This window comes from Oryctolagus cuniculus, chromosome 1 (assembly GCF_964237555.1).
Source record: "Oryctolagus cuniculus chromosome 1, mOryCun1.1, whole genome shotgun sequence".
Taxonomy (NCBI): domain Eukaryota; kingdom Metazoa; phylum Chordata; class Mammalia; order Lagomorpha; family Leporidae; genus Oryctolagus; species Oryctolagus cuniculus.
The window spans coordinates 233,009,505-233,033,030 of NC_091432.1; the positions used below are offsets into that span (position 1 = coordinate 233,009,505).

Consider the following 23,526-nt stretch of genomic DNA (forward strand, 5'->3'; position numbering starts at 1 on the left):
TGAGTAGCTAACCTGTTGTGCGGTGAAAAGAATCAGGTTAAAAGTCCTTGTCAGGGGTGGGGGCAGCTGAGTCCCACGTCAGAATCCTGGGGTTTGAAACCTGCCTCCGACTCCTGACTCCAGCTTCCCGCTAATGCAGACCCTGGGAGGCAGCAGTGTGGGTCAAGTTATGGGTTCCTGCCACCCATGTGGGAGACGCTGCTGGCTTTGGCCTGTCTCAGTCCCGGCTGTCGTGGGCATTTGGGAAGTAAACCGGTGAATGGAAGATTTATTCTTTCTCTCCGCCTCTCAAAATAGTATAGTTATACATCCAGACTTCCTGCGTATGCACTTTTGTATTTTGTGTTTACGTAACTACAGAGTTTGAAGGCCACAGGCGAAAATGGAAGTGACTCCCCGGGTGGCAGAAATACAGGGGCCTCTGGCCCTGCCTTCTGTTTTCTGCACATCGGGAACTTCTCAGTGTACGGGCCCAGGGAACAGGGGCTCAGGGGGGTTCATGTCCTGGCCATCTCCCAGCTCTGCCACCTACTGCCTGTGTGTCCCTGGGCGACTTCCTGACCTCCCTGGGCTTCCATTCTGTCAGCGTGGGTAAGGCGCGGGCAGCACGTGGCCTGGCGCTCAGCAGGTGCTCAGTGAGAGTCGGGGCGTTAATGTCCCAACAGCGTTTCCCACGCACTGAATGCCGATGACTCCCTAGTAAGGAAATAGCCAACAGCGAGTGCGGCCGGTGCTCTTCACAGTTGAACTAGAACCCGAGGAGCTCGTGTTGATTTGACCATCTGTGTGGTGGGGAGCCCCGCTGGGGCACAGCCGGGCTCGCGTTCAGAGCCACAGTGCCGGGCCCTTGCTCTGAGCCAAGCTTACCTGCTGGCGTGCGTGGCTCGTAGGCAGCTGAGGTGGTGTTGGTATTGGCCTCATTTGACAGATGGGAACACTTAGGCTTGGGCCAGCGAACTGAGCTTGGAGAGGCCCCACAGCTGGTAGAGGATGGAGCCAGGAGGCCGGTTCCGTCCATCTGAGGTCAAAGGTTGAGGGCTGAGCTGGTGTGGCAGAGGTCAGAGGTCATGGGAAGGTCTGGTAGGTGGGGGCGGGGGCCAGGGGTTTCCAGATCCTTCCCTGGTAACTGAGGGTGAGAGTGAGAGGATTCCTTCTCGTTCTAAGACCCAAGGTCTGCTGAGGAGCTGGTGTGTGGGCAGTTTTCTAGGGCAGCTGGGATTGGGAACTCTTCGACTGAAAATAGTCGGTTGTGGCAGTCAGAACAAGGACGCACACGTTTTCCTGAGAAAGCTGATGTCCCCACGGCCTCGCAGAACCCCCACGGTGGATTCCAGCCCTGGTTTTGTGCTGCAGGAGCCTTGGCTTATGTTGGCTATGGCTTTCCATGACTGCTTTTTTTTGAACCCATAAAAATTTTATTTATTTATTTTCGTTTTATTTGAAAAACACAGAGAGAGAGAGTCAGAGACAGATTTATAGAGAGATCTTCCATCTGCCGGTTCACTCCCCCAAACGCCTACCACAGCTGAGGTTGGGCCAGGCCAAAGCCAGGAGCCCAGAACTTAATCCGAGACTTGCGTGTGGGCGGCAGGGACTCAACTACTTGAGCCGTTGTCTGCTGCCTCCCAGGACGCACAGAGCAGCTGGCACTTGAACCCAGACATTCCAGTATGGGATGCAGGCGTCCCAAGTGCTGTCTTAACCACTGTACCGAGTGTGCGGCCAAAACAGTTTTTTTTTGAAAAAGATATATTTTTTATTTGAAAGTCAGAGTTATACAGAGAAGGACAGAGAGAGAGAGAGAGAGAGAGAGATGAGAGAGAGAGAGAGAGAATGAAGAGAGAGAGAGAGATCTTCTATCTGCTGGTTCATTCCCTAAATGGCCACAATGACAGGGACTGGGCCAGGCCAAAGCCAGGAACTTCACCTGGGTCTCTGACGCGGGCGCAGGGGCCCGGGTACTCGGGCCATCCTCAGCTGCTTTCCCAGGCACATGAGCAGGAAGCTGGATTGGCAGTGGAGCAGCCGGGACTTAAATAAGTGCCCACATAGGATGCAGGCACTGCAGGCTGTGGCTTAACCTGCTATGCCACAGCACTGGCTCCCGACCCCTGCTTTTAAAAAGTGTTTTATTAGAAAGCATTTCAGGTATATACAAAACAAGGGTAAGAATGTAACGAATCCTCATACAGCTATAACCCAGCAGCTCCAAATATACACATGAGAAAGGCGGCTTCGTCTCCTCCCACCAGCCTTCCTCCGTGGTTACCGGCTTGTCCAGCTCTCATTTCGTGGGCTGGATTGACACGCGTTGACATGCGCACGTGTTAGCAGTGCAGTTTGGACAAACCCTCCCCTGTGGAAGCCCCTCTCCCGGCACAGCACACAACATCTCTGCTCGGGCGGTCCCTGGCCTCTCTTCCAGCTCGAGTTCTCCTGGCCCCTGGGCCCTCTGATCTGACTGTTCTAGAACTTCCCACGAGCGGCACGATGTCCAGCGTGCTGTCTGGTGTCTGGGTTCCTTCGTGTCTCACTGTGGCACGGCCCGTCTGGGTAGCCGTGTCTGTGTTGCTGCTGGGTAGAACTTGGATATGTGCACACCCCACAGTTGCTTTTCCACACGTGGGTGGAAGGGCGCTGGGCTCAGTCTGTTTTGGCCTGGTGTGAACACGGCTGCTAGGAACGCTGGGTCATGCGGCTGGAGTGGACGCGGATGGTCGGTTCTCTTGGACTAGGGTTGGGCTGGGTGGATGACGTTGTAGACACTTATGTGTTTTTTTTTTTTTTTCTATTTATTTATTTGACAGGTAGAGTTATAGACAGTGAGAGAGAGAGAGACAGAGAGAAAGGTCTTCCTTCCGTTGGTTCACCCCCCAAATGGCCACTACGGCCAGCGCTGCGCCGACCCGAAGCCAGGAGCCAGGTGCTTCCTCCTGGTCTCCCACGCGGGTGCAGGGGCCCAAGCGTGGTTTTCTAAAGTGGTTGCACTATTTTGCATTCCCACCGGCCGTGGGTGAACACTCCAGAGCCTCCAACTTCCTCGCCGACACGGAGGGAAGCACAGCCAGCCTTTGTCATTTTCACTGCCGACACCGTTACACGCCGGAGATCCTGGAGGTTTCGCTCTGATCTGTCAGCCTGGGGCTGGGTAGTTGCTGTGCGTGTTCTGAGATGCATCGGGTGTTTCTCAGAACTTCCTCCTCACCGAGAGTGGCTGGGGTGGCAGAGTGAGGGGCTCTCGGGGGGGCCCTGGTCCAACCTGAGGTCCCGGTTGGGATCTGCTCGTCAGGGTGGGGGCTGGGAGTTGCCTCCTGCCTCTTCTGTGGGCTCCCCTAGAGCTTGGAGCCTGGCCTGGGACTCAACCCATCCGGGCTTCCTTCTGTCTCTTCCCTGCAGACATCGGCCCCGTGACCCTCACTGCAGACCCAGCCGTGTTCCAGAGGGAGCTGAGAGAACTCTACGTGCAGGTGGGCTGCCCCTGGCCTTGGCCGCTGACCCTCTGAGCTGCTCTTCACCGTTCACGCCAGACTCCCAGGCCTTCGCCCCAGCAGGGGCTAGAATGGGGCTTTCTCCTCCTGCCCTAACTGGCCTCTTAGCCCTTCCTGTGGCCCGCACCCCGGCTCGGGGCCTGCGGGTCTCTCGTTGTTGGAGCCCTTGTGACTGTGCTTGTCCCTGGCACACAGTAGGTGCTTATTGTTAGTGGACGAATGAAGGAGGCGAAAGGAGGAAGCATCGATGCCCGTTTGCAGGTGGGGTGGTGGCCAGAGGAGCTGGGGCAGGCCGATTCCGACCCCAAAACCAGGGCAACACTGGGTCAGGTGCCCCACGGCCACCTGGGCTCCTTGGCCACCATACCAGATGCCCTGGCTCAGCACCTGTCCTGTCCCTGCCCACTGAGACCACCAGCTTCCGGAAGGCAGACTCCCAGGTGTGGGTCTAGTTCACGGCCATGGTGACAGGCCCCACATACGTGAGGGCTCACGCTCGTGGGCTGATGAGTGAAGTAGGAAAGGGGCAGCTCCCAGGGCCCAGCGCCTACCCCTGGACACTTCCTGCACGCACACCCCGCTGCTGGCTGTGCACGCCTGGCCGACGAGCTTGTGCTCCTGGGCGTGTCTGCTGGGCAGGAAGGGCGGGGTGGGTATCGTTTGGGGCCAGTGCTGGGGCAGATTCCAAAGAGGATTTGGGGAGGGGTCAGCGGCTTGGATGCTTCCCACACGGCACTGCCCCTTCTGGGGCCCCTCTACCCCGTCAGCCTTCGCTAACACGTGGCTGCTCTGGCCACCTGTGAGATGTCCCTGTGGCTCCCGTCCGCCCGCCGCATCCGTGGCGCTCATTACTGGTAACGTCTGCCCCCGGGGCCGGTTTGCACAGGGCTGGGGCTGAGGCACTCGCGTGGGTGCCGGCTGCGGGACGCTGCTTGCTCTGCTGCATCGCCTCTCTGAGCGGCTAGGACAGAGACGGTTTCAGCGGCCCCCAAATCCCATTGGTTTCTGAGGTCTCCCAGGGTGGGTCCTGGCTGGAGGAGGCGGGCAGCCGTCGCTGACATGCCCCCGTCCTCCAGGGAGGTGGCGACTGCCCGGAGATGAGCGTGGGGGCCATCAAGGCTGCCGTGGAGGTCGCCAACCCCGGCTCCTTCATCTACGTCTTCTCGGACGCCCGCGCCAAGGACCATCACAAGAAGGAGGAGTTGTTGCGGCTCCTGCAGCTTAAGCAGTCGCAGGTGAGTGCGCCGGCCTGGGGGGCTGGCGCGGGGTCACGCAGCGCCCCCAGAGGAGCCTGGTCTTTCTCTCTGGGAGCCTTGGAGCCAGCCTCTGGCAGCCACAGCCGCCACCTGTCAGGCCCTGGCTGGTCTGGTGGATTCCAAGTGTGTTCCCAGGCTCCGGGCCCTGGTGTCCTTGTTCTTGATAGAAACCACACTGCCCTACTCTGTTCACACCCTGTCACGTCCCTGCCATCCATCTTCATCCCGCGTTGCCTCTGCTTCTGCTCCCTGCAGCTCGCCGCCCCTCTCCGTGGCTCAGGCGTGGCTCAGGCGTGATGTGGCTCTCACAGCCAGGGCTGGGGGAAGGGATGTGAATGGGGACCTCAGGGCTGGGAGGCAGGTGCTGCTGTTTGTCTAGATACCACTCAGTTCTTCAGGCGTCTTCTGATGCAGCCCCCAGGGCCAGGCCGAGCTCAGTTGACCAGCTGACCGCCATGCCTGTCTTTGTTGTAGATTTCGTAGTAGCCGCTACTGCGTTCTTGGCCCTGGCTGGTACTTGTCCTGAGTCATCTCCTGATCCCCGTGGGCTGGGTACTGTGGTTAATCCCTTCCTATGGTGGTGTCCCCGAGCCCAGAGAGAAGAAAGGGCCCACCTCAGGCCACTCCACCCTGTGGGGTTCCTGCCGCACACACACAGACACAGACGCACACACGCACGTGCACACACACACAGACACACGCACACCTGGAGCAGCTGTGAGCTGGCTGCATGGCCGTCTTCCAGGTGGTGTTCGTGCTGACGGGGGACTGTGGTGACCGCACCCATCCTGGCTACCTGGCCTACGAGGAGATTGCTGCCACCAGCTCCGGGCAGGTGTTCCACCTGGACAAGCAGCAAGTGACCGAGGTGAGCCTGGGGCAGGAGCAGCTGCCGGAGACGGGGACCTGAGCAGCGCAGGTTGAGTGGCAGTGGTGGCTGAGCCGTGGCGAGCGCCGCCCCGTGGCGTCAGAACCGCATCTTGCAGAACCCACGAGGCAGGTGTGTTGGGTTTTGCCGGTGCAGGTGAAGAGGCTGAGACCGGGGCAGCACCTGGGCTTGGGCCTGCGTCCGGCAGCTGCTCCGTGGGGCAGAAGTGTGGGGGGGTGTCTTCCGAGATGCTCCCAGGGCCCGCGAATGCAGGGTGGGCGGAAGGGCAGCAGGGACCAGCAGAGTCGGGCCTTGGCAGGAGGGGGCTTGCGTGGCTCTCTGGCTCGAGGTGCCCAGTGTCTGCCTCCAGGTCTGGCCTGTGGGCTGGGCGTCCGCTCTAGGCTCCATCGCGGTGGTCCGGCTTTCCCTCCCCCTCCTTGCCAGCAGCGATGGGACGTGGTTAGCAGCCATGCTCTGGTGTGAATACGTGGTGTACATACACTCAACGTGGCTGCTTTCACGCTGCTGTCCAGGGTCGCCGAGCAGAGCGGGGAAGCCACGGGGCCAGTCGGCTTTCTCAGTGCGCCCCGGACCTGCCCAAAGCAAAGTTGACCAGCAGGCCCCTCCCCGCCTTCCCTGGAAACACCCAGGTCCCTGCTTCGTTGCCTGTGTTCTGTGTTCACAGCCTGGGTCCCCCTTGTCCACGACTCCCTTCCTGGCTCATCTCTTTGCTGTTTCTTCACCGCCCCCCCCGCCGAGCCTTGGCACCTGCAGCACGTTCTTCCAGCCCCCCCCCCCCCCCCCGGCTCCTCATCTTCCCGGCCCCAGCAGCGCGTTCCCAGGGAGCCCTTCCGTGACCTCCTGTCGAGGTTCAGGCTCCTTCCTTACCCTCTCCCAGCTCCCTGTGCGGCTTACTTTGGGCGATTTTATGAGCGAGCAATCATCTCGTGCTGCTGGAGCGTGCGCGCCCCATGTGTGTCACATGGGTCCCATTTGCTACTGAATCCCCAGCACCTTGTGCAGAGAGCTGTGCGTAGCAGGTGCCGGGTAAGTGGTAGGCGTGGGCTCCGCCGCGCCAGAGGCCCTGGAAGGAGAGGAGCAGTGTCTCTGGAACCAGCCGTGGCCTCCGGCCAGCCCTGCTCTGCAGGGTTTTGTGTATTGTGTATTTATGAGCTGAAGAGAACGGTCTCCAGGGCCGTGTTTAGATTAGTGTGCCCTAACTCCCTGCTGACAGATGGCGTTTACGGTTCTCTGCGACACATTCGGCTTTCTTTGCTGGCATGTCAGCCTCCCCTGGCACCGAGCCCCAGGCTAGCACGGGAGGCGCTTCAGAGCGGGAGGGATGCCTGTCCTCGCTTTGGGGAGACCTAGTGAGCAATGCCTGGGACTGGGTTCCTGCTTAGGCGTGAACCAGGCGCAGGGTAGCCAGGCAGGTTGGGGGAGGATGGCTTGCTCTGGGACAGGGCCTGGCTTGCCAGCCTCTCCCTCCAGGCAGGAAATGAACCCACTAGTTCCCGCCCATGGTACCCAGCTTTTGGCCGTGGGAGTCTGGCTGGATGAGTGTGTCTGACTTGGTGGGGACGTGGATGGCCAGGATCAGCTGCCCTTGACAGGAATGGGTCCCTCTGCTTCCTGAATGCAGAGCTCTGTCATGCATTAGCCTAATGCCTTGGACCCAGCCCTTTCCAGATGTTCTCAGACACTCGGCGAGCCTGGGAAAGCGACAGCGGCAGCCAGGGCTGTGGTCATCCCGCCCTGGGAGAGGCGTAGGACGCCTTCACCCAAGCCAAGGGGGCTCCAGCTGGGAGAAGGGCGGTCCATATGTTCGCTTGCACTCGTGTACTGAGCACCTGCTGTGCCAGATGCAGTGTAAGGTGTCGGCGGGGAGAAGGCGACCGACCACAGCTCAGGCTCTGCTCTGGGGTGGAGCTCTTCCCACCTATGGAGTGGCCTCCCCGGTTCCAGGAACCCCCGGTAGGGTCCTAGGGGAACCAAAGGAGGGAGAAGTCCCTCTCCTCGCAGTAGAGGAGGCAAGGTGGCCCAAGGGTGTGCACCTGTGGCCAAGACACAGCCAGGCCCAAGAGCCCCCTTGCCTGGGCACAGCATCCCACAGGCTCTCCACCTCCCACTCCCCATCCGCTCTCCTCTGCTTTGCCCCCTGTCCCCGGCACACGACACATACGCGCCAGCACAGCCAGGTACAAATGGCAAACTGCCCAGGTTGTATACATCAACTAGGGGGAGGGGGACTCGCCTTCCAGGGCAGGGAGGGCGGGGGCGGGGCGGTGAGCAGGTGGTTCCCATTAAGGGATGCAGAGGGGCCCAGAGATGACCTCATCCTTGACCCTCCCAGGGGGTAGTGGGGTGGGGGAGTGGCTAGAACTCAGAGGAGACACCTGGCTCTAGACTTCAGCACTGCCAGCTGCCTTCAGTGTGGCCTTGGCACGGTACTGAGTGGGTTAACAAAAGCCCTGTGGTGAGGACAAATGGTGGACAGTGCGTGGGAAGCTTGGGCTCCCAGAAAGCCCCCTGAAGACCTGGAGCCCAGTCTGCAGTGGCTTCTTAGCCAGGGATCCGGGAACCAGCCCTGGGGCATGGGGCTCTCGGTGCCCCCAGCCTGGTGTCCACAGCTGGCCCTCAGTTTTCTAATCTGTGGCTCTGAGGCTGCTGGGCCCCTGGCCTCGCTCTGTACTTCCTCAGCCACCCTGGCTGTCACGGGTCCTGGGGCCGATGTATCTGCCATGGAGGCCCCACCACAGCCATCTGGCAAGGGCAGCCAGAGCACTGCTGGCTCGCAGGCCCCCCCGCCCCCACATCTGGAAGCCATTGCCTTCACCAGATAAACATCGCGCTTGCTTAATGAGGTCTCTGAGCCCAGGAAGCTCCCCGGGTTCCGCTCTGAAGCCCCGGGGTGTCCAGGGGTCTGGAAGGCCTGGCCCTGCAGGGGGACAGCTCCCAGCAGTGAGATGCTTCCTGGACAGACCCCCCCACCTCCTGCTGGGGTCTCTGGACTTGTACTCTGGGCCCCAGCCCTCTCCATGATAGCCAGAGCCGTTGGGCGCCCTCCTTCCACCAGCATGTCCCAGAAGGAAGTAGGGATGCTGCTTGCGACACAGTAGCAGCTGTGACTTGCCGGGTGACTGTCAGCTGGTGCTGCCACCACCGCGCGGCGGCTTGCAGGGTCCTCGTTTCCTCCTGACCCCTGGCAAGGCCTGGGCCCCCAGAGAAGAGGCTGTGGTTACACCCAGAGCCGTCACGATGTCCGGGCAGTCGCCAGCTGCTGTCTGCCTCTCCGGGGGCCTCTGTGGCTGCTGCTCCCCATCTCCTACCCCTGCATGGACCAGGAGCCCTGACCCCCTTCTGTGGCCCAGCCAGGTGGGACTCTGTTGAGAGATACACGACTTAGAAAGCTGGGCAAAGCAGACGGCAGGAGCTCCCGTCTAAAAACAGATGCGTTTGCAGAACACAGAATTCTTCTCCTGTGGTAACTGAAAGCTTGCCACATATGTTCTAGCTGAGCAAAACATAGTCCGTTTCTTCCAGTTCCCTTCCTTTCCCTTCTGTGGGAGAGCAGCAGGAGAGGCGAGGGACCCTGACTTAGAGCAAGGACGCCCACGAGGTAGCACGAGAGACACCACTTTCTAATCCCCTGTCCAAGGCAGACATTGCTAATCCATCACAGAACTTTTCTAACGGAGGCTCCATGTGACTTCACGTTTCTTCCTTAAACAGCATTCCAGAGAGCCGTTTCCAGTTGATTGGAATTGGCAGGCGGGAGCTTCCTGCCATGCATGCTCAGGTATACGAGAGCTCTTCAAAAAGTTTGTAGAAAAATGGAATTAAAAGATGTGTTTATTTTGGTGCAAGAAATTAGAAATCCATGCATGGCTTTTTCATGATACACATTTTCTGTGAACTTCTGGAAGATCTCTCATCTATTAAAGTCGTGGCATACCTGCTGCTTTTAAATGATTTTCACTTAAAAAAATTACTGTGGGTTGGCTGTTTGACACAGCAGTTAATTTGTCACGTTGGATGCCTGGGTTCCTGTATTGGAGTGCCTGACCTGAGTCCTGGCTACTCTGCTTCCGAGCCAGCGTCCTGCTAGTGCACACTTTGGGAAACAACAGATGATGGCTCAAGTCCTCGGGTCCCTGCCACCCACCTGGGATTTCCTGGCTCCTGGCTTTGGCCTGGCTCAGCTCTGGCCATTGTGCACATTTGGGGAGTAAACCAGTGGATGGAAGATTCTCTCTCTCTCTCTCTCTCTCTGTCTGGCTGCCTTTCAAATAAAAATAAATTAAAAAACAATTTAAAATTAGATTACTATGAAAAAGTTCAAAGATATGGAAAAGCTACCTGGATTCAACAATTGTTAACTTTTTGCTTTGCTTGCTTTATCTGCCTTGTTATAGCTCTTGCTAAATCCTGACACCTTATCCATATAAATAATTTAGCATGGGGTTGTTTTTTTAAGACATAACCTATTCCAACATAACCTATTCTATTATTTTAAAAAGTAGTAATGATTCCCTGGTATCGTCTGCTAGTCCACATTCTGGTTTCCCTAACCGTCCTCACCACGTCCTCCGTCGCGGGTTTCGGGATGTCATGGTTGTGTGCAGTGGCCGCGTCTGCCGCGTCTCCTCGAATCTGGAGCTGTCTGCCCTTTCTGTGGACGCTACGTTGTGGAAGAGGCGTGGGCCTGTGCCACGTCCCCGGTTCTGCACGTGGCGGACTGTCCATGGCGTCACGGCAGGAGGCGGATGACGTCTGGTGGTCCCCCTGTCCGGCATGCTGAGTTTGGTGGGGTGAGTTGGTGACAGGCAGCCCCATGTGGGTTTCCCTTTTGGACCCCAGTGGTCTGCAGGGCGATGCTGTGGCTCTGGCTCTGGCGGCTGCTGGGTCTCCCATCATGCTCTGCAGGGATCCTTGCCTGGAGTGACGGCTCCCTGGTTGCACCGCCCCTCCCACACTCATCAGTGGGCTTCCTTCCAAGGACTTCTGTTCATGGGAAGGAATAAGTTGGCATTTAATTCTTTGTCCTAGAACTTAAAAAAGATTCATGCTTGGTGTAAAAAAGAATCTGAGATACTCTAGAATGGGCTAGGTCCGGTCTATCCAATACTCCTTTCTTTCTTTCTTTTTTTTTAAGCCACGCCTCCAGTGCCTGTTTGAGACCTGGCTGTTTCACCTTTTTTTTTTTTTTTTTAAAGATTTATTTATTTATTTGACAGAGTTACAGAGAGAGGTAGAGACAGAGAGAGCAGTCTTCCAACCACTGGTTCACTCCCCAAATGGCCACAACGGCCGGAGCTGCGCGGATCCGAAGCCAGGAGCCAGGAGCTTCTTCCGGGTCTCCCACATGGGTGCAGGGGCCCAAGGACTTGGGCATCTTCTGCTGCTTTTCCTGGCCATAGCAGAGAGCTGGATGGGAAGAGGAGCAGCCGGGACTAGAACCAGCACCCATATGGGATGCCGGCACTTCAGGCCAGGGCGTCAACTCGCTGTGCCACAGCGCTGGCCCCGTGATTCCTGTTTAATTCTCTTGAATGCAGGAGTCACTGTTACTAGTGGCAGGTGGGGTTTTACTGGTTGAAATTTTGCTCTTTTTGGGGTCCCCTTGTGGACACGTGGATTATAGACCCCGATGTGCTCCGATTGACTATCAGTTACTCTTCCTTGAGAGAGGAATTACTCCTTTCTGGGCTCACGTTGCCCAGATGTAGCCCGCGGGGCCTCCTCAGGCTGCTTCCTGCACCCTTACGTGTGTCCCCTCTCTGCTCAACGAAGGCATCCTTGTACATTGCCTGCCAGGACCCGGGATCAGCCGTTTCTCCAGGGAACCCTAGTCGGGAAGGACATTTAGAAAACAAAATCGGTGGAATTTGGGGGCGTTATCTTTTCTGGACTTATCTGTCTTCCATCTTCTATCTATCCATTGCTCTATTTTTTTATACTGATGTTTCTTTCTTTCTTTCTTTCTTTTTTTTTTTTTTTAAAGATTCATTTATTTGAAAGGCAGAGTGACAGAGACACAGAGAGATCTTCCATCCTTGTTTCACGCCCCCAATGGCAGCAACAGCTGGAACAGGAGCCTGGAATCCATCCGGGTCTCCCACATGGATGCAGGGGCCCAAGCACGTGGGCCGTCTTCTGCTGCTTTCCCAGGGCGTTAGCAGGGAGCTGTATGGGATGTGGGGCAGCCGGGATTTGAACTTGTTTAACCAGGCAGTGGCTTAACCCGTTGCTCCACAGTGCCAGCCCTGATACTGATATTTCAATTCAAATTTCACATTGCAGATTTTTTAGCTTAGTTTATTTGATTTTATACTCATAGCTCTCCATTAACATTTGGTTGTAAGAGGAAGTCTTGGTTCAGAAAATACGGTCATCTTTCCTTATTTGCTTTATCCTACAGGATACGTAGCACAGTTTCTAAATCTCGGGGCTGGCAGTTTGGCCAGCCCCAGGATCCCTTTGCAGTTCATTTTGTCCTTGGCCCACCTCCCACGGAGACCAAGACGGTGGGCTCAGGGCTCTGCAGCTGTTCTCAGTGTGTGTGGGGGGGTGCTGATTTGCACAGTCAGCTTCGCTGGGCCCTTGCTGCCGTTGTGAGGTTTGCACGGGACACTTCTTGAGGTCACTGGGCCTGGAGTGAGATGACCCAGGCCAGGCGGTGGGCTCCTGTCTCTCCTTCCTGGTTTCCTTGCCAGTACCAGGGAGGCGGGAGGCGTGGCCATTGGGAAGGAGGGGGCATAGCTGAGGAGGGAGGAGGATGGAGCAGGGCGTCTGAGAGGTAACCCAGGGGAAGTGCAGTGTGCACTCTACCGCCCGCAGGCCGAGAGAGCTTCCCGGTGCCTCCCCTACATGGTGAGCTCAGGCCGGGATCCGCAGGGGCACGGCGAGTGCCCCTGGAGGACAGGCACCGTCTCCCACTGTTGTCTGTTGCTGCAACAGCGCGTCCTAGATGGGGTAACTTATAAGGGAAGTTCTGTGGCCATGGTCCTGAGGCCTGGGAGGTCGGGTCAAGTACAAGCACCTGCTGGGAGGTTTCTTGCTGGACCACCACACGGTGGGGGGCATCGCAGGTGCGGCAGGGCCCTGCCGCGTCCCCTTCCTCCTCTTAGAACGTCACTGAGGCCGGGCTGGAGGCCCCCCCTCCTGACCTCGTCCCTTCCCAGCGGCCCCCCACACCCCCTGCTTGCCACTGCCATGAGCGTCTGAACTTGGGCATCGCGTTTCTTGTTTCTTTTCTTTTTTAATAAGTAAATCATAATAGTTATCATTTACTTATTTAAGATTTATTTATTTATTTGAATGACAGAATTACAGAGAGGCAGAGAGAGAGAGAGAAAGAGAGAGAGAGAGAGAGTGTCTTCCATCCTCTAGTTCACTCCCCAAATGGTCACAATGGCTGGAGCTGAGCCAATCTGAAACCAGGAGCCAGGGGCGGCTTCTGGGTCTCACAATAGTGCAGGGACCCAAGCCCTTGGGCCATCTTCCACTGCTTTCCCAGGCCACAGCAGAGAGCTGGATCGGAAGAGGAGCAGCCGGGACTCAAACTGGTGCCCATATGGGATGCCAGCACTGCAGGCGGTGGCTTAGTCCACTATGCCACAGCACCGGCCCTGGGCATTGCTTTTCTAATCTGTGAACTTTTGGAGGGCGAAAATCTCATGGAAAAATGGAATTAAAAGATATGTTTATTTCGGTGCAAAAATAATTGAAATGCATGCATACAAGAGGTCTTCAGAATATTCCTGGAAAATGTGTGTTATGAAGAAAAAGCTGCATGGATTTCACATTTTTGGCATCCATAGAAACTTGTCTCCTAATTGCACTTTTCCGTGGATTGTTTTGAAGTTCTCTAGTTTTTAAACCTTAGCAGGCACAGATCCAATAAGTGGACGAGGGGGGTGCAAACTGCAGCCGAGCGGCGCACACAGGGAGCAGAGCCTGCTCCAGGCTGTGGAGGGGGAGACTGTGAAGGGGTGGAGCCTCTTGCAAGTGGGGGCTGGGGTCTCCTGGGGGTCCAGCCTAGCAGGCATGGAGGAAGTCGGGGATAGGGACCTTGGGTCAGCTGGGTGAGAGCCAGGACACAGACACGGGTCTGGGAGGTCATGGTAGGGATTTGGAGGGACTCAGCCGTCCCGCGTGCAGATGGGGCAAGGGTTGTTAACCTGGGGGCCTGTACTCAGGGGGGTCTTTGAGGAGGTTTGAGAGCCCCTGAAACTCGTGCCCCAAGCGTGTGCCCGAGAGCCTCCTTGCCTCTGTCTGCTCCTCCGTGGGACTTGTCTGATTTGAGAATGAGCAAGTAGTTGGAGCAATCAAGGGTTCAAGACTTCTCAGTACTGCTGGTTCTGCACCTCCACCTTGGGGAAGGGACTTGGGGCTGGGCCCTGGTGGGAACAGTCTGAAGCCTTTGGGGTGATTTCAATCTCCAGGGTTCATCTGTGTGTAAAAGCCACCAGGCAGGCTTCCTGGAGGAGGTGGCTGTAGAAGCATACCCAGCTATTCTTGCATATTCCCTCTGAGGTGAGTCCTCTGACTGCCTCGACTTAGATGTCCCAGCCCAGAGCCCACAGCAGCCAGGAAGGTACAAGTGTGAGAACTGGGCCTGGCGGAAGGCAGTGAGGAGCGGTGGCCTGGGGTGGCCTGGATGGTTTGCGTGCTGCCTGCAACCTGAGTAAGGAGCAGATTCTGCACACAGCTGGCAGCTGGTTAGGGACCTGCCTCGGGCCAGGCACAAGTAAGACATCACGGGCACCTGCTGTTAACAGCTTTTCCCACTCACCTCTTAGGTGCTGAAGTGGGTGGAGTCAGCGATTCAGGCCTCCAAGGTGCACCTGCTGTCCACAGACCACGAGGAGGAGGGCGAGCACACGTGGAGACTCCCCTTTGACCCCAGCCTGAAGGAGGTCACCGTCTCGTTGAGCGGGCCAGGGCCACAGATCGAAGTCCGGGACCCGCTGGGTATGAACTGCTGGGGTCTGGCCTCTGCCGGTGACGGGCTGCAGAGCGAGAGCCAGGGAGCAGGGGTTCAGAGAGAGACGCAGGCCCAGGGGTAAGGTGCACGAGGCAGCAGGAATTGGAGGAAAGACTCAGCGGGGTCCTGGAGTCTCCAAGGGCAACAGCCCGTGGTGTTTGGTCCTGGCCTGCTGGCCCACAAGGCTCGGCGAATGCCACGAATGGCTAGGTCTGGAGGCCAGGTGTGCAGCCTGTGCCCAGGGAGCCATGTGGCTGGGTGCAGAGTGAGACAGAGGTCCGGGCACTGCCCACGTCCCTCTAGTCCGGGCTGGGGAGACTGGTGCTGGTGGGCGGGGGCTCCGGGAGACAGGACGGGACCCCGGAACCCCCAAGAAAGGGTCGGGGACTGACTGGTGGCTTGGGGCTTGCACAGGGAGGATCTTGCAGAAGGATGAAGGCCTCAACGTCCTCCTCAACATCCCCGACTCGGCCAAGGTCGTGGCTTTTAAGCCTGAGCATCCTGGGCTGTGGTCCATCAAGGTAGGGGTGCCGGGTGCGGGGCCGGGGAGAGGCCGACTCTGCTGAACCGGAACCGTTCCTTTCTCCTCCGAGGGGAGCCTGGGCAGTGGTGTGGGCATATCAATAGGGGTAACGGGTCCAGAGCAGAGGAGAGGGCTCTGCTTTTCCTAGGGGAGCAAGTGGAACAGTTTGGGCTTGGTAAGCAGGGCTTGGAGAAATGACTTCAGGGTTCCCCTGACTTGGGGCTCAGAACCCTGCCCTGTGGAAAGCACAGGAAAGAAGCTGGGACAACTTTGGGGAGATGGCTCAGAGGCACAGAGCTGGCGGGGGACAGGGCCTGCTCAGTTCCGGGAACTAGAAGACGTGCTTGGGTGGAGCAGGCTGCCGCCCTGGGGAGCGGCATTTACAGAGCGCCTACGGGGTGAGGTACTGCAGGGGAAGTGGCAGCACCACCCGGCTGCATCTTTGAGCCGAGAGCTCTAACCCGGACGCGGACGGCGAGGTGGGGAGTTGGCCATGCAGGGAGCAGAGGGGGCTGCAGGGTGACAGGCAGGGCTGCTCCAAGAGGCCCACTCAGAGTAGGCTTGTGGCTGGGGCTCTGCTTCTCCCCTGGGGGAGCACCGTGCTGGGCCCCAGGGAGCCGGAAGTTCATCATGTTGTCTGCCAAGGCGGGAGAATCCCAGTTGCTGACCTGGGGCTGGGTCAGGTCCACGGCCTCCTGCCCTGCCTCTGGGGTGCTGAGGTGGGGTGGGGGATGCTGCGGTGACGTGGGCGGGGCCTCCGCTAGATCTACAGCAGCGGCCGCCACTCGGTGAGAATCACGGGCGTCAGCAACATCGACTTCCGAGCCGGCTTCTCCACGCAGCCCTCCCTGGACCTCAACCACACCATCGAGTGGCCCTTGCAAGGTACGGTGCTGCCCTGGGGCCATGCTAAGCTGCCTTCCTGTGCCATGGGCTTGGCTCTGGGCATGGTGGGCAGGTGGGGCCCGTGGCTGTGCGGCTGTGGGATGACATTGTCCCAGGTCAGGAGGATGCACACTGAGCCCAGGCCAGCACCTTGCCCTGGCCCTCAGCCCACGTGACGGGTGGCACACACCTTTAGGGAACCTCCTGGATGCCATGGGCCCCTCAGGTTGTCCCCTTTCTTGCTGAGCTCACCCCTTCTCTTTTCTTTTTGTCCAAACATGTCCCCCATCTTCACCTTTCCAGCAAATAGCAGGCTGGTCCAATCAAAGAAGGGGCACCAGGGAGCTGACGTGATGGCTCAGGAAGAGGGGGTGGTGCCTCCCCATAGAACAGATGTCCTGGTGGGAGCTGGCTTGGCCTAGGGGGTGCCAAATGGAGTAGGAGGCGCAGGGCCACTTTCCTGATGGGGTCTCAGGTTGCCTGTGGATTCCCTGTGGCTCCACCCGGAGAAGTCGGGGCCACAGTACCAGCAGAGGTGTCTGGCTCAGGCTGCCTGAGCTCCGTGCCAGGAAATCCCATCTGGGAGCCAGGTTGGGGGTCTGGAAAACGTGGTCCCTTGCAATGGGGCTGGTTTTCGGATTTTGCTGGGACCAGCTCTGAAGAGAGACAGGTGGGGCGTGGGCCAGGTCAGGCTGAGTCGGGACGGGAAGCGCGACTCAGCACTGCTGTTGCAGCTGCGCCTCCTCTGACGTTTGTCGTTCTGGTTACAAGGATTGCTCCCCTCGCCAGGGCAGCCGTGATTTCCTGAGAGTGAAGCAGGGCCACCGCTTGTCCCCTGGTGGTTTTGCCAATGTTGTGAAGTGGGAAGAGCGGGGAAGCTGGCACTTCTCCACAGCTAGGAGGGGAGAGGAGTCCTACGGGGTGCTGTCCCCAGGGCCGGTTTCCAGACTGAGTGGGACAGGAGCCCACAAGGGACCCTCTGGGGTTTCTGCTTTTGCGAAGATGTGGGTCAGAGACAGAAAAATAAAGATTAGCAGCAGGGTAATGCAAATGATGACTAATGGTTGACACTTGGCCCCCGTGCTGTGGACTTTAGGGCACGGGGGAGACTGTGGCTTGGCAGATGGCGGATGCCTGAACTGTTGCTACGTTATGTTGGTTGGAGTCTGAACTCCTATATTTTTATGTGGGGCACTTCAAAAATTTGGGAAAAATGGAATGAAAAGCTAAGTTTGTTTTGGTGCAAAAAATTTTTCAGGGAGCAGGTGTTTAGTGTAGTGGATAAGATGTCTACATCTCTTTTGGAGTGCCTGGGTTTGATTCCTGGCTGTGACTCTCAAGTCTCGTTTCCTGCCAGTATAGATCCTGGGGGACAGCTGTGACGGCCCCAGTAGCTGGGCGTTTGTCACCTCTGTGGGAGACCTGGCTTGAGTTCCTGTCTCCTGGCTTTGGCACTGACACAGCCCTGGCCAATGCAGGCCTTTGAGGAGTGAACTGCTGGGTGGGAGCCCTGTCTCTCTCTGCCCCTCTATCTCCCTTTGTCCTTCTGCCCCAAATAAATAAAAATTTTAAGAAATTTTGAAATCCACGTGTAGCTTTTTAATCTGAATCTTTATGCGCTTTTTTGAAGACCATTTGTATGCATGGATTTCAAAATATTTTTGCACCAAAATAAGCTTGACTTTGAAGTCCATTTTCCTCAGACTTTGTGAAGTACCCCCGTGTGCCCTTTCCAGGTTATTCAATGCTCCTTCGAGAAGTTTAAGGCATTTCCTGGGCCACACCAGCCACAGCCACAGCCCCCAGCTGATGATCTCTGAAGGATAAAAATAGTCAGTCCCTGTGTGTAAAGGGAGAGACCTGATCAAAACTTCCAAGCCAGCTGAGGACGTAACAAAGCCCGAGCCCTGGCCAGCGCCGCGGCTCACTAGGCTAATCCTCCGCCTTGCTGTGCTGGCACACCGGGTTCTAGTCCTGGTCGGGGCGCTGGATTCTGTCCCGGTTGCTCCTCTTCCAGGCCAGCTCTCTGCTGTGGCCAGGGAGTGCAGTGGAGGATGGCCCAAGTGCTTGGGCCCTGCACCCCATGGGAGACCAGGATGAGTACCTGGCTCCTGCCATCAGATCAGCGAGGTGCGCCGGCTGCAGTGCGCCAGCTGTGGCGGCCATTGGAGGGTGAACCAACGGCAAAGGAAGACCTTTCTCTCTGTCTCTCTCTCTCACTGCCACTCTGCCTGTCAAAAACAAAAACAAAAACAAAAACAAAAAAACAACAAAGCCCGAGCCCAGCCCTGTCCCTCCTGGGGCAGCGTGCAGAGCCCTGCATTTCCATGAAGGTGGAAAAGAGAACTGAGTACGCAGAGAGGTTGGGCCTGTGTCAGTCAGTCCCCAGGGTAGGCACATTGGCTGGGGCCACCCTCTGAAGCCTGTCTGATGACAGCTGACACTGGGATGTGGGGACAGAAGGCAGCCCCTTCCCAGCTCCGTCCCGAGGGTCCAGTCTACAGGGTGACCGAGGTGCCAGAGCTCCTGGAAGCATGCAGGGTGGACAGTGGCGTTTCAGGACCATGGACAGTAGCAGACCCCAGCGCCTTTCCCACCCCCAGCGTTAGTTGGCCCAGGAACAGGTGTAGAAGGTGGGGAGCAGGTAACAGAGGGCCGCGCAGTGGGGACCCTGAGGTGTGGTCCCAGGGCCCCTACTTGAGGAGGTTCACGGCGCCTGACCTTCACTCCTCACCCCCACCGCTGCAGGAGTGCCCATCTCCCTGGTGATCAACTCCACGGGCCTGCAGGCCCCTGGCCGCCTCGACTCGGTGGAGCTCTCCCACAGCTCAGGGCAGCCCCTCCTCACGCTGCCTACACAGCCCCTTGCCAACGGATCCACCCATCGGCTGTGGGCGGGGCCACCCTTCCACACCCCTCCAGAGCGCTTCTACCTCAAGGTGAAGGGCAAGGACCACAAGGGAAACCCCGTCCTCCGTGTCTCTGGAGTTTCCTACAGCGGGGTGGCCCCAGGTGAGTGGTTGGCTCTGTGGGCTCGCAGGCCCATTTCTTCCTGGAAGCCTTCTATGATTGGATCAGTTCAGTAAATGTGGGCAGCTGTCCCCTGTAAGGTGTCATACTGAAGACTGAGGTGCTTCCAACGTGGCCCCCAGGTCACGGATCTAGAGAAAGCTGACGCATCTTTCCGTCTGCCCACCGTACATCCACCACCTACCCAGTCACATATCAGCCTTATCCACCCATTCGTCCATCTCTGTTGACCTATTCGTCTGTCTATCCAGCCATCCATCCATCCATACACCCATTGATCCGCCCACCCTCCCACCTACCCACCCATCCATACATACATACATACACCCATTGATCCACCCACCCACCCATCCATACATACACCCATTGATCCACCCACCCACCAATCCATCCATACACCCATACACACATACACCCATTGATCCGCCCCCCCATCCATCCATCCATCCATACATACACCCATTGATCCGCCCCCCCATCCATCCATCCATACATACACCTATTGACCCGCCCCCCCATCCATCCATCCATCCATCCATACACCCATTGATCCACCCACCCTCCCACCCACCCACACATACATACACCCATTGATCCACCCACCCACCAATCCATCCATCCATCCATCCATACACCCATTGATCCACCCACCCCCGATCCATCCACCCATCCATACATACACCCATTGATCCGCCCACCCCCGATCCATCCACTCATCCATCCCTCCACTCACCCACATATCCGCCCATCCATCATCCATCCATCTGCCTATTTATCTCTCCATCTACCCCGTTGATCTGTCCATATACTCACCCAGATACCCATCAGTCTACACGTCCACCCATCTGCTCATCCATCCGCCCACCCTGCCGCCCATGCATCCATCCAACACTCATTCTGATCGTCCTCTCTGTACCATGGAGGCTACTGCATGTGCTGGGCACTGTAGCTGCAGCGGTGGGCAGGGCAGACGTGGGGATTTGCTCTTCCCTGTCGTGATCAGGATCCCAGTCAGCATCGTGCCAGTACTCCCTCTGCTCGCTGTGTTAGTACTCCGCATGCATGGCTGTTTGCAGTCCAAACACGTGCCGTGGGCTAGCTCACCGAGTGCTCACGCCGGTTCTGAGACACGCCCCTGTTTTATAGATGAGGGCACTGAGACCAGCTACCTCCAGGGTTGGTTATTGAGGGTTATGTGAGCCTCCCAAGCTTTCCAGGTCTCCCCATAGTCCTGGCAGGGGGTATTTGGGCTCCCTGGCCGCTCAGCCTCCTAACTGGGTGCCACTGCCTTCCTCCCACCTACTGGCCCCTTCCCCTGGAGGTGGCCTGGGAGGAGCTCCCGGGGTGGAGGATGTCATTCTTTGTGGGGACCTCTGGGAGACACAGCCCCCTCTGTGCACTTGTAGTGGGGTTGTAGGTGGGGGGGAGGGCCAGCTGCTGAGGGCGCCCTGAGGTACACGACGGTGGGCAGCCCTGGGCCTCTTCTTCCTGGCCCCTCCCCGCTTGGCCTTTACAGCTCTGAGGAGCAGCGTGCATCCGGGGGCTTTGCAGGCTGATGAACAGCCTCTTTCCCACGATCAGGCCGTTGGAGTCCGGCTCTGGCTCTGGTCTCCGTCTCAGCTTTGATTCACGTGGAGGCAGCGGGGGGGGAGGGGGAGGGGGTCTTCTCTTCTTTCCCCGCCGTTCCTGTCTGGAAGGCTGGGACTTGGCCTGCCAGCAGGTGGCTTTGGATTTGGAGACGTGGGGGTGGGTCTGGGGTCCCTGGGCCCGTTCAGCTCCCAGGAGGGGGAGCCCGAGCCGGCTGGGGCGAGGCTTCCGCGTGGGCGAGCGGTGGCTGCTTGGCACGCAGCTGAGGACGTGGCTGGCTGGTCCAACAGCCCTCTCCCCCGGGACGTGGCAGGCAGCCTGGTGCATGATGTCACCCGCCGCCCTCCCCACCCCCAGCTCCGGGCTTCTGGGAGGTCTGGTGCATTGTGTCACCCTTGGAGCATCTCGCCCAGCTCCTCTCGGCTCCAACAGGGAAGGGGAGGGTTGAGTGCACCCCGAGATCCCCCAGAACCCGCTGATGGCCAAGCAAAGAAGAGGGCATCACCCCGAGGCCAGAGTCGGCGTCTGATGGGGGCCCCAAGAGGCTCATCGTGAGCTGTGCGATTTCATCGAAGTCTCTCGTTTTGTCTCAGAAATGTGTGTGAATTTTGCATTCGCAGCCGCGCCCCAAGCGTGCTGATTTTTAAGTGGCAAGGCTTCCCCAGCAACCCAGGCAAAGGGACAAGTGCACGGCCCCAGCCACATTCCCGGGGTCAGGACTGCTCCCAGGCAGTGGGGGCTGTAGAGTCCTGAGTGAGCCTTAAAAGCAATGCCAGCCATGACGGATGGGGCGTGCCGTGTGCTCCCCACGCACCACTTACGCCAGCTCCTCAAACATGATGAAGTCATTGCCGTGACTCCATTTTACAGAGGTGGCAACTGAGGCTTTGAAAGATGAAGCCACGTGCTCTTGGGGACCACTGAATGGGGGAGCCAGGGATTGAACCCCGTCTGGCTTTCTGGCTCCCGATTCGTTTGTGGCCGGGTGTCTGTTGCTGGGTGTGGCCAGTGGGCCGTGGAGGAGTTCTGAAGGCTGGTCCTTGGCTCCAGGCGCCCCCCTGGTCAGCATGCCGCCCCGGATCCATGGCTACCTGCAGCAGCCCCTGCTGGTCTCCTGCTCTGTGCACAGCGCCCTCCCCTTCCGGCTGCAGCTGCGGCGGGACGGAGCCAGGCTGGGCGAGGAGCGGCACTTTGTGTGAGTGGCTCCCGAGACCCTTACGCCCTGTGGGGATCGCGGGGGAGTGGGTGGCAGGAGGGGGACCTTAGTCTTGGTTGTATCATCCCCGTGGGCAACCCAGCTCAGGGATCGCCAGGGTGGCCGGGGATGTGGAGGGTGGTTCAGGGACTCCCACCTCTGCTGGGTCATCAGCCCGTGGCAGGGCCTCCCCCGGGCTCATGCGGGACCCAGCTGCATGAGAGTCAGGGCAGGACGGACCCTCCCCATGCATGGGAGTCCAGGACACAGACGGGGCTTGACCAATGTCACACCGCGTACTGTGGAATGGGCACATCCTTGGCTGCTTACCTCTCGCTAAGGGGACTTGGGGCCTTCTCGGGGCAGGATTCAGGGGGCTGAGGCCCCCGAGGGCCAGACGAGGCTGGGGGCCCAGGCTGGGGCCAGCGTGATTGCGCGTCTTGCTGATCTTCGCTCACAGGGAGTCAGGAAACAGCAGCTGGGAGATCCCACGGGCCTCCAAGGCCGAGGAGGGGACGTACGAGTGCACAGCCGTGAGCAGGGCTGGGACCGGCCGAGCGAAGGCCCAGATCGTGGTCACAGGTCTGTGCCCGGGGCCCCTTGCAGCACCCCTCCCCACAGTCTTCCCTCCAGGACTTCCTCCCACCGAGTCTCCGTCTTCCGGGCAGCATCAGAGGGAGTTCGCCTGCACTGCCACCTGCCTGCATGCCTCTCTGGGAGTGGCCGTGGGTCCCAGCTGGGGGAAGCTTGAGAGCCCTGGCTTGGGCCGTGCCCACCCTGCCCAGCCTCAATCCCCTCTCTGACTTCTTGGCCTGCCCCCGGGGCTTGGCCACACCCCCAGGCCCTTTCAGGAGCCCCTGGCCATCTTGTAGTCTTGATCCCAGAACACCTGCGGGGCTCTGCCTGGGAAGGCTGAGGACACCCCAGACAGTCTCGGAATAAAACTGGCTTTACTATTTTTTTAAGGTTTATTTATTTGAAAGGCAGAGTTACAAAGAGAGAGAGGAAGGGAGGAAGAGAGATGAAGGGAGAGAGACAGAGGGATCTTCCAATTGCTGATTCACTTCCCAAATGGCAGTAGCAGGCCAGGTTGAAGCCAGGAGCTTGGAACTCCATCCGGGTCTCCCACAAGGGAGACAGGGGCCCAAGGACTCGGGCCATCTTCCGCTGCTTGTCCAGGCCATCAGTAGGGAGCCGGATTGGAAGTGGAGCCGCCGGGACGCGAACCGGCACCCACATGGGATGCCGCTGCGGCAGGTGGCGGCTTAGCTCGCTGCGCTGCAACATCAGCGCCTGTGTTGACAATTTGGCACCTAAGCTGTCTGGTTGGGAAGGAACCCAGGGAGCGTGCAGTCGCAGGAGAGCAGGCTCGCTGCTGACTGCAAGGCTGGGAAACTCCGGAAGCAAGCAGGAGCCCGGGGCCCCCACCTGCCGTTGGATTCACTTCCGCACAGCCCTTTTCCTAGGTCCTACAGAGTCACAGATGCTTGTCACAGCCTGGCTTGTCGTCATGTCACCACGCAGCCAGTCGGCGCGTGCTTCTGCGGCAGTCACTGGTGACATTTCGCTTCCGATAAACAACGAGGACACGGGAAGGAGACATTTGGCCATCTTTGCTTTTTCTCTTATTTGGTTAAGAGCTGAAACTGACTTCGAGTCATTCTGACATTTCATAGAAACGGCTAGATTTTGGGGGCCAGCGTGG

General features: G+C 58.3%; 1 protein-coding gene across 1 annotated transcript in view; it reads left to right on the plus strand.

The window, feature by feature from the left end:
- The window catches only part of HMCN2 (hemicentin 2), a 141,462-nt gene that overhangs the window by 12,695 nt on the left and 105,241 nt on the right, over positions 1 to 23,526 (plus strand). Inside the window, exons 2-10 of the mRNA XM_070058093.1 lie at positions 3,397 to 3,467; positions 4,565 to 4,723; positions 5,490 to 5,612; positions 14,417 to 14,588; positions 15,016 to 15,122; positions 15,889 to 16,009; positions 18,758 to 19,021; positions 21,677 to 21,821; positions 22,282 to 22,403. Of these exons, the coding sequence (XP_069914194.1) occupies positions 3,397 to 3,467; positions 4,565 to 4,723; positions 5,490 to 5,612; positions 14,417 to 14,588; positions 15,016 to 15,122; positions 15,889 to 16,009; positions 18,758 to 19,021; positions 21,677 to 21,821; positions 22,282 to 22,403 (1,284 nt within the window). The remainder of the gene's footprint in view (positions 1 to 3,396; positions 3,468 to 4,564; positions 4,724 to 5,489; positions 5,613 to 14,416; positions 14,589 to 15,015; positions 15,123 to 15,888; positions 16,010 to 18,757; positions 19,022 to 21,676; positions 21,822 to 22,281; positions 22,404 to 23,526) is intronic.